The sequence below is a fragment of the Stegostoma tigrinum genome, chromosome 10 (assembly GCF_030684315.1).
Source record: "Stegostoma tigrinum isolate sSteTig4 chromosome 10, sSteTig4.hap1, whole genome shotgun sequence".
Classification (NCBI taxonomy): domain Eukaryota; kingdom Metazoa; phylum Chordata; class Chondrichthyes; order Orectolobiformes; family Stegostomatidae; genus Stegostoma; species Stegostoma tigrinum.
The window spans coordinates 43,141,258-43,156,049 of record NC_081363.1 but is presented as its reverse complement, the minus strand read 5'-3'; the positions used below and the strand labels follow the sequence as shown (position 1 = coordinate 43,156,049).

Genomic DNA, 14,792 nt, shown 5'->3' with positions numbered 1-14,792 from the left:
GTTCCTTTGAGTTTCTGGTTAACAGTAACCCCACCAAAAATGCTGATATTGGGGAATGCTGCAATCAAGCACCCAGGTTTATGATGGTTACATTCTCTCTTGTTGGAGATGTCATTACCTGGCCCATGAATTGTTTACCTGGATAGTTATCCGGGGAATGTTAGATGGATTAAAAACAATTCTAATTTCCTGGGCAACTATACAGTTGACCCTCCATGTGGGCGACATGGTGGCTCAGTGGTTAGCATTGCTGCCTCGCGGTGCCAGGGGCCCAGGTTCAATTCCACTCTCGGGCAACTGTCTGTGTGGAATTTGTACATTATTTCCGTGTCTGTGTGGGTTTCCTCCGGGTGCTCCAGTTTCCTCCCACAGTCCAAAGATGTGCAGGTTACGTGGATTGGCTAAGCTAAATTGCCCACAGTGTTCAGGGGTCTGTAGATTAGGTGGGTCAAAGGGGGATGGGTCTGGATGGGGTGCACCAGGGGTCAGTGTGGACTTGTTGGGCCAAAGAGCCTGTTTCCACACTTGTAGGCGTTCCATTTCTAATTCATTTCCAAACACACTCTCTCTTGCCATCCTCCTAATTCTCTCATCCACCTCCATATCCTCAACGACACACCCTCCTATCCTAGCTCTCTTATTCACCTTATCCCCGGCACACTTCACGCTCTGATTCCTACATCAGCCTCTGACGCTCTCATGTCCCTGACCTGATCATCCTGCCATCTTGCCCACATTCATTCACATACGCACTATGGAAAGCTGCTTAAATATTTCAGAGCTTGATTTAAAAATAGTTGGTGGGGCCCAATTTCATCTACATTCCTCAGGCCGGCAACTTTCCCAAGGGCCAGATAAGGATGGGGGTTTAAAAAAATCTGCACCCCTGACTTGGCTGGCACCGTCACAGGGATAGGCATCTAGCATCATATATTTTTGGTAGAATCAGGGTCAGCAACTTCAGGAGCTGTGGACCAGAATTTAGATTCAGGGACCATTTGACGAATTAGTTCTAAAAGTCTTATCCCCATGTCCCCTGCCACTCCTCTTGGTTCCACATACTCTCCGTGCTATCCACTTCCACTCTGTTACTTGTATCATCAAAAGAAAGTCCAATAGGTTATCAAACGTGATTCCCCTTTCATAAATCCATGTTGATTCTTCTCAATCTTACCTTAATTTCTAAGTGTCCTATTATCACATCCTTTTTATTAAAGATTCTAACATTTTCCCTATGGCTGCCTACTTCTGTGCTCATTCACTCAGTGTACATAGCCAAACTTCAACAAGGTCTGGTTAGAGGCCAGACCAATAAATTCCAGCTCAGCAGGTATTCTGTTTTGACAAGTGAAATGAATTGTCCAGAATAGTATGAACTGCAGATGGTGGAGAATCTGAGATAACAAGGTGTAGAAACTGGATGAGCACAGCAGGTCAAGCAGCATCAGAGGAGCAGAAAGGCTGATATTATGCCTTTTGTCTACTGTGGCCTGCTGTGTTCAGCCAGTTCTACAGCTTGTTGTCTAAAATGAATTGTCAACTTTGTTAAATTGTTATGTTTAAAGTGGTTGTAATGAGTTTAGCCTCTTACGATCTCTTTTCTTAATGTCTTAATATGTATTTCCCTAAATTAAGTGTTGTGAAGTGTTTCAAACTTCTATGGATGATACTTCAATAATAAACAGTGTTTGGCACTTTTGGAGGGTTGTAAGAGCAGCATGATTTTTCTGTTCAGAAATGTTCTTTGCAAGAAGTGTTTTTCTCAGCAATTCTGAATGTGCAACTGGTATTATCTGATTACATATACAGTGCATGCTGGTGAATGCCTTTGGAAAGGATACGAGTTTGCCTGGAGAGTCAGGCACCACAGAGAGTAGGTACGGGCATAATTTGGCATGGACAATGAGGAGCCATGGAAACTGGCTTGGGGCATGAGTTGGCATTGAAGTCATGATTAGGAAGGGTAGGAGTGATGGGGCATAAGGGTGAGAATTAGAGAGCCTAAAAGATTTAATTACAACAGGGACAAAGTCTGAAAGAATTGAGATGGGCCTTTTTTCCCTGCATCTACCTCTCCCGAGGGGATAACACAGCTTTCAGGGCCCGTTAAACTGAGTCATGTTTGCAAAATTGAGAAATTACCTGACTGTCTCTGCAGTGATAATCTGAGCCTTTTGCATCAAGTTTCTGAAGCCTTTTGCAAATATTTTTGTACGGATGCTTTCCAATTTCTTTGTCCTAGTTATGATTCTAGTAACACTTTAATATTGATTATTGTTTAATCATAGAATGTGGGCATCTTAACATATTCAATGGTTTTTATTAAAGTTTAATTTTTTGACATACCTATCTGCTCTTCTGTCAGAGCACATTGGAAATAATTTACAATTGATCTTACCTCTTCCCTGGCTGAAATTGTGGAGCCAAGAGTAGATGGTGGTAACGAACTGAAAGAGTCCCCGTCTCCTGCTACATCATGAATCTCCCTCGCAAGGATCGCCAAATCTTTGGCTAAATCTTGGCTGAGTCTAAAATGCAGAATAAATGATGTTTAATATTAAACAAGAGATTGTCAGTAGACATATGTAGAATCTGGTAATGAATTTATTCAGGAAAACCAAGATGACTAACTTGATTGAGTTTTTTAAAGAAGTGACGAAGTGGACTGATGAGGGTAGAGCAGTGAATGTGACCTATATGGCTTCAAAAAGGTGTTCATCAAGGTTCCTCATGGTAGACTGGTTAACAAGGTCAGATCACACAGAATACAGGGAGATGTAGCTGTTTGGATACAGAACTGTCTCACTGGTAGAAGACAGAAGGTGGAGGAGAGTTGCTTTTCAGACGGGATGCCTGTGACCAGTGATGTGCCATAAGGATTGGTGCTGGGTCCATTACTTTTCGTCATTTATATAAACGATGTGGGTGTGAACATAGGAGGTATGGTTAATAAGTCTGCAGATGACACCAAAATCGGTGGTGCAGTGGACAGTGAAAAAGATTACCTCAGAGAAAAAAGGGATCTTGATCAGATGGGCCATTGGGCCAAGGTGTGACAGGTCGAATATAATTTATAGAAATGTGAGGTGCTGTATTTTGGAAAGGTAAATCAGGGCAGGACTTATACACTTAATAGTAAGGTCCTTGGGAGTGTTGCTGAACACTTTGTACTTCCTTGAAAGTGGAGTCACAGCTAGATAAGATAGTGATGAAGGTATTTGGTATGCTTGCCTTTTTTGGTCAGTGCATTGAACGTAGGAATTGGAAGGTCATGTTGCAGCTGTACAGAACACTAGTTTGGCCACTTTTGGAGTATCGTATGCAATTCTGGTCTCCCTCCTACAGGAAGGATGTTGTGAAACAAGAAAGGTTTCAGAAAAGATTTAGGAAAATGTTGAGAGGTTTGGAGGGTTTGAGCCGTAGGGAGAGGCTGAATAGGTTGGGGTTATTTTCTCCTGCAGTGACGGGGGCAGAGAGGTAACCTTATAGAGGCTTATAAAATCATGTCAGGCATGGATAGGGTAAACAGACAAGGGCTTTTCCCTGGTGTGGTGGAGTTCAAACCTAGACGGCACAAGTTTAGGATTAGAGAGAAAAGATTTAAGAGGGATCCAAAGGGGCAACTTTTTCACGCAGAGGGTGGTGCGTGTATGGAATGAGCTGCCACAGGACATGTGGAGGCTGGTACAATTACAACAATTAAAAGGCATCTGGATGGGTATATGAAAAGGAATGGTTTAGAGGGATATGGGCCAAATTTTTCAGTTCTGAGGAAGGGTCACCGGATGCAAAGCATTAACCAACATTGTGTAACCGTTTGAGAAAGGTGGTAAGGATAAACCAGGGAACTATAGACCAGTTAGACTGACATCAGTGGTGGGCATGTTACTGGACATAAATCCTGTCCCTCAGGATTCCATGTATTTGGAAAGGCAAGAACATGGCTTTGTGCTTGGGAAATCATGTCACACTAACTTAGTTGAGTCTTCTGAAGAAGTGATGAAGAGGACTGATGAGGGCGGAGTGGTGGATGTGATCTATATGGACTTCAAAAAAGCGTTCGACAAGATTCCTCACAGTAGGCCAGTTGGCAAGTTTAGATCACAAGGAATACAGGGAGAACTAGCTATTCAGATACAGAACTGGCTCAAAAGTAGAAGACAGAGGATGGTGATGGAGGGTTGCTTTTCAGACTGGAGGCCTGTGACCAGTGGTGTACCAGTGCTGGGTCAACTGTTTTTACCATTTATGCAAATGATTTGGATGTATGAGGTATGATTAATAAGTTTGCAATGTCACTACAACTGGAGGTATGATGGACAGCAAAAGAGGTTACCTCACAGTATAACAGGATCTTGATCAGATGGGCCAATGAGTCAAGGAGTGGCAGATGGAGTTTAATTTAGATAATTATGAAGTGCTGCATTTTGGAAAGTCAAATCAGAGCAGGACTTGTACACTTAATGGTAAGATCCTGGGGAGTGCTGCTGAACAAAGAGACCTTGAATTGCAGGTTCATAGTTCCTTGAAAGTGGAATTGCAGGTAGATAGGATAGTGAAGAAACTGCTTGGTAAGCTTGCCTTCATCAGCCAGTGCACACAGCATAGGAGTTGGGAGGTCATGTTGCAGCTGCAGGACACTGGTTCAGCCACATTTGGAACACTGCATGTAATTCTGGTCTCCCTGCCACAGGATGTTGTGACACTTGAAAGGATTCAGAAAAGATTACAAGGATGTTGCCAGGGTTGGACGTTTGAGCTAAAGCGAGAGGATGAACAGACATGGAGCTATTTTCCCTGGAGCGTTGGAGGCTAAGGGGGTGACCTTATAGAGGTTTATAAAATCATGACAGGCATAGCTAAGGTAAATAGACAAGATCTATTCCCAGGATGGGGAAGCCCAAAACTAAAGGGAATAGGTTTAAGGTGAGAGAGGAAAGATTTAAAAGGAGCCTAAGGAGCAATTTTTTTCAAGCAGAATGTGGTGCGTGTTTGGAATGAGCTACCAGAAGTAGTGGTGGAAACTGGTACAATTACAACATTTAAAAGGCATCCAGATGGTTATATGAATTGGGATATTGGCCAAATGCTGGCAAATGGGATTGGATTTATATAGGATATCTGGTCGGCATTCAGGGTGAAAGAGAGTAATGGTTTTATTGGGAACACGGGCATCAAATGTGAAGGGGAGGCTGCAGTTGAACAATCAGTCATTGCAGAAGTGTTGTGCTGAACAGAGGATGAAAAGTTTGACAGTTAAGATGTTGAAACTGCAGTTGTAAGTGAAATGGAGAACAGCTTTTCAGGCAGCGTGCAAAAGGATGCAAAGGAGTGGGAGGGGAATGTAGATGATGGGTGATAAAACTCAGCGATCAGAGATGGCCTTAAATGTCAGATTGATATGATGGAACCAGCAAAATGATGTAACATGTCAAACCACGTCAACAGGTTGGCTGTGAACATGTGTTAGGCTTATGTGGAGGGAGAGTCAATTCATGTGAAGCTGGAAAAACACAGCATGTCAGTCAGCATCCGAGGAATAGGGAAGTCAATATTTCAGGCCGAAACTCTTGGAGAGAGGGAGAGACTGAAGGAGAGATTGAGCGAGGATAAGAAGACAATGAACTCCGAGGAGACAGGTTACGAGTTGAGATTATGTTTAAAATCACAGAGGCTGAGAAGTTAACATATGCAGAGGCTGAGGGCGTAGAGCAGTAAAGATCCTCTTGGTGAAATATCATACTCGAGTAAAGCGGATGAGGGGCATACATGAGGAAAATTGCCTAAGGAAGACAGACGTAGAACACAGTCCTCTCTGTGACAGACTTAATGGGGCAACTGATGGAAAACACGGCAACTGAGGAAGGAGGCTTCATGAAGGGGAACGGTGTCATCACCATGAAGTCATGTTTACATTAGGACTGTGACAGCAATACAATCATCCACAATCAGTTCATGTAGATAAAGGACTTGTGCACAAGTGAATAGGTATTTTGAAGGGAGATTTACAGTTAGGTGGAGTGAGTTGATCCTTCGGGTCAGCTTTGAGAGGGTTGAGTTTTTAACTGCGTGTTGATGAGACGGCAGGATGGGAAAATTAGGGTTCCTGATCAAAGGGAGACAACGTTTCGAAGAATACTTTGATGGAAGCTGAGAGGCATAACTGGAGACTGAGGGCTTCCTGCAGTGGGAGTCAAGATTGGAACAGCAACAGAAGAACTGGAGTACTGAAAGATTGTGATGGGGAAAATGGGAGTGCACATTACCTGAGTATGGATGAAGTAAAAGAATGTACGATGAGGTGTCTCAGAGAGGCAAAAACTGGAAATAAAATGTCCGACTCAGGTTAAGGAGTCATACAGTCATAAAGTATGGAAACAGGCCCTGCAGGCTAACTTGTCCACGCTGACCAAATTTCACAAGCTTAACGAGAGCCAACGGCCTGCATTTGCCCCATATCTGTCTAAACCCTTCCTATTCATGAACTTATCCAACGTCTTTTAAATGTTGTAACTGTATCTGCATCTACCACTTCTTCTGGCAGTACATGCTACACACAAACCACTTGCTGCATGGAAAAAGTTGCCCCTCAGGTCCTTTTTAAGTCTTTCTCCCTTCACTTTTAAAATATGCTGCTTAGTTTTGAACTCCCCCACCCTAGGGAAAAGACCTTTGCTGTTCACCTGATTATACAACTCATGATTTTAAAAATGTCTATAAAAAGTCACCCCTCAACCTCCTAAACTCCAATGAAAAAGTTTCAGCCTACCATTATAACTCAAACGCTCCAGTCCCAGCAACACCCTGGTAAATCTTTTCTGGACCCTCTCCAATTTAATAATTTCCTTCCCGTAGCAGGGCAACAGAACTGTACACAGTACTCCAAAAGTGACTTCACCAATGTCCTGTACAACCTCAACATGACCTCCCAACTTCTATACTCAAAGGTCTGAGCAATGAAGACAAGCGTGCTAAACACTTTAACGTCTACCGCTCTGCCCTCAATCTTTTTGTTACATCCTCAAAAAACTCAATCGAGTTGGTGAGACACGATTTCCCACTTACAAAGCCATGCCGGCTGTTTGTAATCAGTCCTTGCCCCTCCAAATGCTTGTAAATCCTCTGTCAGAGTCTCTTCAAACAGCTTACCCAGTACTGATGTCAAACTCACAGGTCTATAGCTTCTCCTCTCAGCCTTTCTTAAATAAAGGCACAATATTAGCTACGTTCCAGTCCTCTGGCATCTCACCCATGACTGTAAATTATACAAATACCTCTGCTAGGCCCTACGATTTCTTCCTTAACTTCCCATAACATCCTGGGATAGGCTAGATCAGAGAATTACCAAAAACTCTCACATGAACAGACCCTCAAGATTGCATAAGTCACAATGGAACTTGAATACTATGTCAAAATAATATTCACAATTTATTAACTCCATGGTAAATTATTACAATCAAATTACAATTGGCATTTTTAAAAAGTCAGATTCTGATTGTTCACTTTCCATGAGCTGGTTCCCAGTGTTTATTCTGTTATGTCCAAATTATTTTTTCCAGCAGTAAAATCAGTTTAGTGTTGTCTTACAACTCTGAAGCTGGTGTAAGGGAGTTGGATAGAGTATTCTAAACAGTGGAATTATCTGGCAATGCCAACCTCCTGGAATCCAAATGAAGATAGCCTCAGGTTGAAAACAACAGCAAGCTACAGCCAGGACTTCTCCAAAATATTCAAATGTTTCCCATATGTTCAAATAGTGCAAGCTTGGAAGTCTAAAACTAGATTTAGTTTGGCTATTATTTCTAAGAATAAGCCAACAATTTGAATTGCTACATTGGCGCAAAGATAGAAGATGTTTCAATGTACAGAAAAATGCATACCTAGTCAGATATGAAGTATGAGAATATTAACCAAATCTTTACCCAGAGACTAGTTTTAAAAGGTCTTTTAAAGGAATGATGGTGCACAAGAAACTAGGGTTGTGGAAACAAGAGTGTTCTCGCAAAATGAAAAAGAGCATGAGGAGAATACAGAGAAAAGTTGGCTTAAAGCCTCTTCTGTTTTGACATGATGCTACAAAGTATGGCTTAAGCCTCAAGCAGTGTGTAAATGTTCAGATCAATGTCACAGCTATAATAATTTGAAATGTTGTTGTTCCTGTACAAGAACCTCTTGTTTCCCCCATTTCAGAAAATGGTCACCATTACCAGTGAGGTGGCATGACATTGTAACAAATAAAATTTTGTCATGGTTAGCTACAACATTGAAAAATAGTCTACCATCTGTTAAACTGCATCATCAATGTTGCACTATTTTAACTTCAGCAGAACGATTACAATTGTCACCTAAAATCAAAACTTAGATTATAAGATCATTACTATACTCAAAGCACAGAATTTATATCAATGTGATAGATCATATTATTTTTCATTTCTTACAAAAGGCCATCTTATTCATGGAACTATTTTTTGAGTTTAATTTTAAGAACGTCTGTATATATAGCATACTAGAAATGTATCAGATAATGGATTATGTGGCACCAATTAAACTTCAATTAAATTTAAATTCACTAGAAAAAGTATCCCAGAAATAAAAAGATTTATATTCTATTTGACTGTCTGACTTTAACCTGCAATATTGTTGCCTGCAAGTTGTCTGAAAAAAAAAAGTCACTTATGCGTTAGGGGCCTTTTAGTGCAACCTCCACTTACAAACATAATGCTAATGGGGGGAGTTTATTCCATTTGGATATATTGAGACCCCCTCTGGCTGTCATGAGAGATTCCAAAATATCAGAAAATTCAAACTGTCATAATTTTTAAAAATCTGAACAATCAAACAGGTTTCATTAAATGTAAATGGTTGAATGTCTAGTTTGTCAAAATGATAGTTGAAGACATGGAATAGTTTCTGAAAGAATGAATAATGCCAACATGTATCTGTGATGTATTTATCACCTTTGATCTATGATGATTGAAATCATGAATAAGCTATCAATAAGCAAAACGCCAATGACCAAAACCCAGCAGCCATTAAACAAGGCTTCATCGCCAGGGATTTAACAAGCCAATGATTTCTTTTTTGCTCCTACTGCTGTAAAAAAATTTTTAACAGCATTGAAACAACAAACTTCTTTACTTTCTGTAGAGAAAGTCCGTGTCAGTTTGGAAGCAACTTTAACTAGGGAAAAGAATCTGTACCACTATTGGTTGAATTACATTCTGCAGCTCTTTACATGGCAAGTTTCATCTGGGGGAGAACACACCACGAGGGAGAAACCAATAGTGCTGTGTTCCACAGTTAAAGTAGTAGTGATAGATCTCAAGATGATGTGTGCAGGCTGCTTTGCTCATCCAGTCTGAACTCTATGCGAAATAATCAGTCATAATAAAAGAAAATTATTTTTGTTCAAAGTACTCCCTTTTCATAAAACATACGAAACTTAATTCACTTAGTCTGAATGTTAGCAATGAAACAGCAGGAATCATAACTCCAAACAAGCATATGAATCCCAAACTGTGAGACCCCTAAGAAACCATTCTTTGAATCATAGCATGCCCTCCAGTACAGAAAGAGACTATTCAGCCCATCGAGTTTGCTCTGAACCTCTGAAGAGGGTTCCACCAGACACAGCTCCTCACACTATTCCTGTGGGACACCATGGCCAATCCACGTAACCTGCACATCTTTGGTCTGTGGGAGAAAATCACAGCACCAAGTGGAAACCCATACATATATGGGGAGAACATGGAAACTTCACAGAGTCATCCAAGTGTGGATTCAAACCTGGGTCCCAGGTGCTGAGAGGCAGCAGTGCTAACCACTGAGCCACAGCCCTGTCCTGTTGAGTAGGACAAGCAAAGTGATATTCAGCCATGTTCAAAGTTACAACCATTGTAAGCCCTAACGACAAGCCTATTCCAGGATATTTTCTGCAATTGAAGCCAACCTAGAAGCCTTGCACTGCAAGGTCTCTGCATCTGCAATAAAACTGTTGTTTGAAAAATTATATTAAGTACATCTTTTTGAAAAAAAAAGTTCTCCAACTTAATTAATTCAAGAGTAGGAAAAATCTAACAGCTGTAAGTATGTACAGCAGGCAGCACGGTACACATATCCTATATGTATGTACTCCTATGGTTATCTACAATAGATCAAGTTCTTGATGTCTGCCTTGCTACTGTGGCATTCTCCAGCAGATGTCAGTGCATCATATCAGGAGCTTGGCATTTCCTCAAAGAGGGAGATTTCAGAGACAAGCATTTTTAACAGCTGGTTCAATAGCAATGTTAATGACAAGCTGCAAACAGATCATCAGTCTGTGGTTTTGACTTCAGCAAGTGGCAATAATAAGCAAGGCCGAAGAGGAGAAAAACATGCAAGTACAAAGTCAAAATGATCCGGTGAACTACAAGGATGCTGGTGCGGTTGGTGACGAAGGTGAATCGGAAGAGCGGCAAAAGATGGTGCCTGAGGATCATTAGCTGGATCTGGCAAGGTGGTGGCTCAGAACTCATATGTAGATGGATTTCTGTTTAAGCTATATCTTTTCATGTCTCTTATTCTTAAACTATCAAATTGGTGCTGGAGTATGGTGACAAATGAAAGCTTTTCATTGTATTTCACTGTAAAATACATGTGACAATAATTCATTCATTCATTGTTCTTCGCACTTATATGCTTCACAGTATAAAGTACAATTCTACAATACCTTGCAATTTCAGCACTGTGCGTCGTCCAGTTTTCATATGGATCTTCATCATCATCCACATTTTGCCTTGTTCTTCCTGAACTCAAAGACTGGCCTCTACCGCTGGGTGTGGCTGTTGAAGCATGTAAGCGGTTGTGTTTAGGAGAGGTGTGGTTTGAATTATACTCTTCCTCTGAAGTAGAAGTGTAATCTGAAGTTTGTTGTCTCCATCTTGAGTCTTGTAAAAGAATTAGTTTCAAATAAAGGGAAAGGTAATACTACAGTAACAGCAATAGGCAGAGCAACCCAAGGTTTAAGACAAAGCAAATGATTCCTACAAAGGGAGACCGTTCAAAAACCTGGAGCAGAGGTCTGTGCATACTTAGCAAGAGGTGAGCTCTGAATATAAATAAAATAATGATGTTTCTTTCTGAATATTTTATAAGTTAATTTCCCAATTGAGAACATATGATAGGACTTGACCTGTGCAATAAGCCCAAGCTTACAAACAACACTTTGCTACACGTGAAAAAGATTGTTCCAGCTACTTTCTCCTATACGTTCGCAGGTTCAGAACAACTTCGGTCCAAAGAACATAAACAGGGGCGGGAGCACGTAATACTAGCCCTCTAGACTGCTTCACCACTAAGAAAGATCATGGCTGATCTGATTGTAACTTCACTTTCTTATCTGCTCCCCATAAGTTGAGCCTCCCCTGCAGTTTAAGATTTCCAAGAGATTTATGAATTTGTGTGTGTAGATCACTAGGCGGTAGTAATTATATACAGAAATAATCAAAAATACAATTTTAGCATTTACAACTAGTGCATTAGATGATACAACAGCCCTGGCTACGTCACATGTACTGTTCTGGGAAGTGCGCCTTCAAAAAGATGTACCTATTTTGATTTTGGAAGGTGTGCTGCACAGATTCAACAGTACATTACCAAGATTCCCAAGGTGAGATTATGAGGATATTAGATAAGCTAGGCTATATTTTGTGGCAAATAGTTATTTGAATTAAGTTTTATTTTTCAGGATTTGAAATTAATGGATGGGACAGAAAGTGAGAAACATTTTCTGCTGAGCTAGGCAGGAGTATGGGGATGTGGAGCTCTCTGACAAGGAAGCATAACCTTAAAGTCAGAGCAATGCCATTCTGGTCAGCAGTTGCAAAACACTTCTTCATACACAGTAAGACGACAATGTAGAATTTTCTCCCACAGGATGCAATGGATGCTAGCTCAATGAATAATTTTAATTCTTGGATTGATAAGTTTTTGTTTGCCATGATGTTAACTCACAAGGAGGCAAGGAGGTGGCTGCAGTTAGGATTATCAACTATGATCAAATTGAATGGCACGGCAGGCTCGAAGAAGTGAAGTTGTGCATTCAGTCCTATGTTTCAGCAATGACTCAGCATTTCATTGCTACAAGCCAGATGCCAAGCAAATTAGAGACAAATGGATCACAATGTTAGTCATAGAATCATGAAATGGCACAAAACAAGTGGTCATTTAATCCATCAAGTTTATGCTTTCTCTAAAACTTGGAAGCTTAAGGAAGAACTGATCAAAGTCCTCAAGATATTAACAGGAAAAAACAGGCTAGATAAAGTTAAACTATTTCCACTGGTTGGGAATTCTAGACCTGGTGGCATAGTCTGAGAATAAGAATCAGGCTATTCAGGAGAAATGTTAGGAAGCACTTCTCCACATGAAGGGTAGTGGATATTTTGAAATCCCTCCCACAAATGACAGGTGACACAAAATCAGACTTTAATTTTAAATTTGAGATTGTTTAACAAAAATTTATCTAAGGTATTAAGGGATATGAGCTAAAGGCACGTATATGGAGTTAGGCCACAGATCAGCCACGGTCTCACTGAATGACAGAACAGCTCTGACGGGTTGAATGTTCCTTTGTTCCAATGCTAGGCCTTTCAAACAGCAAATCAGTTTGCTTCAATCGCCCAATCTTCCCAGATACCCCTGTAGCATTTCACTTTTAAGTATTTTTCCCAATTCCCTTTGAAACTTAATACTGAATTTGCAATCAGCAGGGATTTGAAAAATTGTCTTTTTATGTCTGGATCTTTGGACCAATCACCTGAAATCTACGTGCTCTTTAAAACATACTCTTTTCGCTTTGTCTATGTTAGGGAAAATAATGTAACTTCTCCAGTCCAGCTACATAATCGTAATCCCTCATCTTGTAACCTTTCTATCAAACTCTCTCTGTACCCTCTCCAAAACCTTCACACACTTCCTAAAATGTCACATCTAGTTAAGTACAATAATCCAGCTGGCACTGAACTTGTGTTTCATATAGGTTCAGCCTTAGTTCCTTAGCTTTTCATACAGTTCACGTCTGTTTGGAGACTCCACAAACCCATACAGAATCCCTAAGAGTGTGGCAGAAGGCCTTTGGCCCATCAACTCTACATCGACCCTTTCGAAGTGCATCCCATCCTACCATATGCCTGCGTTTCCCACTCCTCAACACTTCAGGCAATTTAGCATAGCCAATACACCTAACCTGTACATCTTTAGATTGTAGGGAGGAAACTGGAGCACCTGGAGAAAACATGCAAACAGACACAGTCGTCCAAGGTTGGAAGTGAACCCAGGTCCCTGGCATTGTGAGGCAGCAGTACTAACCACTGAACCACAGTGCCAGCCACCTGATTTTTTACTGTTTCATTAGCTCGTCTTCAAAGATATATGCCCGTACACTTGTAACAATCTTTCTTCTTGCATCCCCCTTAAAACTGAATGAGAAAGAAATAAATTGCATTTGCATGAATCTTTACTTCCAGTATTTTTTAAAAAATTGAACCAACTGTGAATTGCATAGCTGTTGAATTAGCTAGAACAGTATTTTATAAAGTTACTCATATGGTCTAAACTTCTTTTCCCTCTCTCAATTAACCCCGGACAAATGAGGCATTTGAACAATATTTTAAATCTCTGAAGAAGAAAAGCTGCATTTAAGTCACACATAACAAGGGGGCATTGTTTTTGAAGCACAAGACCGATCTCCATTTAATCTCCAGTTTGTAGTAATCTGGTTATAAAATAGCCGGAGGAGTTAACATATGTCAGTATAAGAGAAAGCAAAACATCACACTTCAATCAAACTCCTTAAACACCCCACAGTGATTTTCCCTAGTAAGAGAATTCCAGGAACGCCCCACCAAAAGAAAAGTTAATAAACATACTTGGTCACACCCAAATCTGATTTTGTTAGTAGACCAGACATCATAAATTTGATTCAATGGTAGCATAATAAGATTAGAAGTGAGTAAAATAAAATCTTAATCTTTAACAAGACAGCTGCTAACATCCACCTTTTTGGTTTGCAACAATTTTGTTTTACAGACGTTGAAAAGATGGAGTCAATTACTGTGCATATTTATGAAGTTTTTACGCCATTGATTATAAGATTAGAAAATAATATCTAATGACTACAGAATTCAACATATATTTGTTATTTCATCCTTTACAATCATCTTCTCCACACATCATTCTCCAACTGAGACCCACATTTAGACAACCTCCTCAAAAGTCTGTTTCAGCTGTATTCTGGAATTGACAATACTCATTTATCTCTCTCCCTGTTAAGAGATGATTATGATAAATGATAACACTCCCAACAGTACTTTGGCAGGTGAACCACTACGTAAATGCATCCTACCGCTTCAGTGTACGGAAACACTGCACAGAGCCTCCCAGAGGTGCATTGTTAAGATTTAGTGTAAAATTCATCAAAATAGAATAAGCAATCCTCTCAAAATCAAAATACCACAGATGCTGGAAATCTAAAACAAAAATCAGTTCCAAAGAAGTGTTACTAAACTCAAGATGTTAACTATGTTTTTTTCTCTTCCATAAATACAGTCAATGCCTCCTGAATTTTTCCCACACTTTTACATAATGCTTTCCGTCTTTTGCTTAACTTTCCCAAAATTGATAAGAAACTAGGAGTGATGCTAACGAGTGTTAGGAAGACATTGTGGGTAACATTTTCTTCCTTATGGCTACTAAAAACAGGAAATTCTAATGTGATGGTCAATCAGACTTGTGGAAGTTAAATGACAGGT

General features: G+C 40.3%; 1 protein-coding gene across 3 annotated transcripts in view; it reads right to left on the bottom strand.

Annotated features, from left to right (window-relative positions):
• Nucleotides 1-14,792, bottom strand: part of LOC125455549 (centrosomal protein of 170 kDa protein B-like) — a 117,424-nt gene that overhangs the window by 15,329 nt on the left and 87,303 nt on the right. For all 3 annotated transcript variants that reach the window (XM_059649140.1, XM_059649141.1, XM_059649142.1), the window contains 2 exons: nt 10,712-10,928; nt 2,399-2,528 (listed from right to left, as the gene is read on the bottom strand). In XM_059649140.1, the coding sequence (XP_059505123.1) occupies nt 2,399-2,528; nt 10,712-10,928 (347 nt within the window). The remainder of the gene's footprint in view (nt 1-2,398; nt 2,529-10,711; nt 10,929-14,792) is intronic.